The following is a 2,254-nucleotide window of genomic DNA, read 5'->3' on the forward strand; positions in this document are numbered from 1 at the left end:
TGCAGTTTCCTTATTGCTGTGGAACAGAGAGTGGTTAAGTCATGTCAGTATGAGCCTCTCTTTCTTATACACATCAGAGCATCTAATCTGAAAGATGTTCTCCAGCAAATCAGAACACACTTAATGTAATTTTTACACTTCCTGCTAAATGTTTGTGATCCAAAGTCGACTGAACTGTGGTGCAAGAGGGCACAAATGGCAGAAGAGCAGAGGCAGGAACAGCAGGTAGAGTATCACAAGTCAGACTCACTACTTCTTATTTCTGGGCTTTAGCTCTTCTGCTGCATTTCGCAGGAAAATGTAGTTTTTCTTCTGTGGATTGTAAAATTCATGACCCTAAAAAGAAAAATAATCTGCACTTACTCTCTTCAATATCAAAAATAACCACCCATCTCTAAGTCCAACTTTAAAGATGCAGCGTAAGAGCTCAGTATTGTTTAGGTCATTTAATTTCATTCTAGGCAGAGAAGAAACTAAACCTTTCATGGCCATTCAGGTTCACTTTATATTTTCTGTCATTCAAATGCCATAAAGACACTTCTTTTCTGAGGGCAGCCCAAGTTCTACAGGAACTGCAAAACTATCTGTTCCCCAACTGCAGATGCAAATCTGTCCTTTTGCATATTGACATTATTTGCATACACATCATCAGCTCAATACCTAAGTATCCAAATCAGGAGGAGTAAACACTAATAAAGCTAATGAAGTCCAACGCTCAAGCTGGAAATTACCAACGCTATTGCCAGAAATGGTTCTGGGAAGGAAGTTTAGGACATGGCATCTACTGGTTTTACTACTTAATATTGGTTCAGAGACACCCCAAGTCTCTCTCTCCCACTGCAGACTACCCAAGGATTAGAACTCAAGAATTCATCTGCCCTAGCAGCAGTGAGTTATCTAACCTTGGGCTAAGACTAGATATAATTCAGCAAATTAAACTTTTGCTCTTTGTGGCAATCGAGTTAATCTGTGTGATTTCTGCATTCATTTCAGTCAAAACCACAAGGAACATTATCCTCAAAGGATCATGAAAATCAGTTACATTTCAACCCTGTTACCCTCCTCAAAGCATTAACAAGTATTTATTTTCCACAGACTACGATTTGTTGTGATTCTGTTGCATCTCTGTTAAGTTTGGAAGAGAAATACATAAATCAGCAGCACCGAGAAGCATCACTGAGGGGTAGTGGAAATTTAGCACACTGAGGAAGTGTTTGTAACCACAGTCACAGCTTTTTTTTTTTAAGGTTCATCTGCACAAGCAGCAGAGCTGTGCATTTCAGAGAGAGCTGAGGGAACCTGTTAGGGTGCCACGCTGCCCCACGACACTGCCCACGGCACAACACGTGTGTGAGCAACCACACCAACCTCTGAATCATGGGATTTACATTCTGCTCAGCCACATTTGCAAAACAGAATCATTTAACCATCTAGTCCAACTGCAGCTAAAACCCCCAGAATGCACAGAGCAGTGTTAAACTTCATCAGGTGTCCAAAACAATGTTTTCTGAGCAACTAGAAAGGCTCAGCTACTGTTGATAAAGGACAGTGAAAGCCTCACATGAAAAGGAGTCTAAGTTGTCAACTGCAAGTATGAACACAAGTCTAAACCTTTCTTACCTTCGACCAATCATAGCTGGAAGCATATGCAAAGATGTTGCCATTATGGTTGAAACAACAAGCAGTTATTGGCTGGTCAAGTTGTTCTGAGGTTTTTAGCTTCGTTCGTGCATCTTTATCCCAAAAGCTGAATCTACCATCTGATCCTACTGTTGCAAGAGTACCATGGACCGGGTGAAATGCTATCCCATTTACCTGCAGAACCATAAAAAACATCATGTAAAACACCACACATAGCAACAGGTGATGGGAACACTCACAACAGATGGGCTGAATCCCAAGAGAGCAACACAGGAAAGGAAATCTTCCACTAGATAGAGTTCTTATTTTTTAAGATGTTTTCAGATACGTCATCAGGGGGAAAAACAACGGAACAAAAACCACCAAAGCAATGAGGAATGCATCATCTTTGTACTGTACCTAAAAATTCACAGCATAATGCCATTACATACTTAAGTGTTGTTTCAATATCAGCAAAACTAACAAGTGCCAACTTCACCAAGATCATAGAATCAACCAGGTTGGAAAAGACCTCCAAGATCATCCAGTCCAACCCTACCGTGGTCACCAGACCATGGCACTAAGTGCCACATCCAGTCTCAGCTTGAAAACCTCCAGGGATGGTGACTCCACC

General features: G+C 41.1%; 1 protein-coding gene across 1 annotated transcript in view; it reads right to left on the reverse strand.

The window, feature by feature from the left end:
* Positions 1-249: 249 nt before the first annotated feature.
* Positions 250-2,254, reverse strand: part of RAE1 (ribonucleic acid export 1) — a 6,401-nt gene continuing 4,396 nt past the window's right edge. The window contains exons 10-11 of the mRNA XM_009078593.1: positions 1,621-1,815; positions 250-336 (exon numbers count right to left, since the gene is read on the reverse strand). Of these exons, the coding sequence (XP_009076841.1) occupies positions 250-336; positions 1,621-1,815 (282 nt within the window). The remainder of the gene's footprint in view (positions 337-1,620; positions 1,816-2,254) is intronic.

This window comes from Acanthisitta chloris, unplaced genomic scaffold, assembly GCF_000695815.1.
Source record: "Acanthisitta chloris isolate BGI_N310 unplaced genomic scaffold, ASM69581v1 scaffold30287, whole genome shotgun sequence".
In the NCBI taxonomy this organism is placed as follows: domain Eukaryota; kingdom Metazoa; phylum Chordata; class Aves; order Passeriformes; family Acanthisittidae; genus Acanthisitta; species Acanthisitta chloris.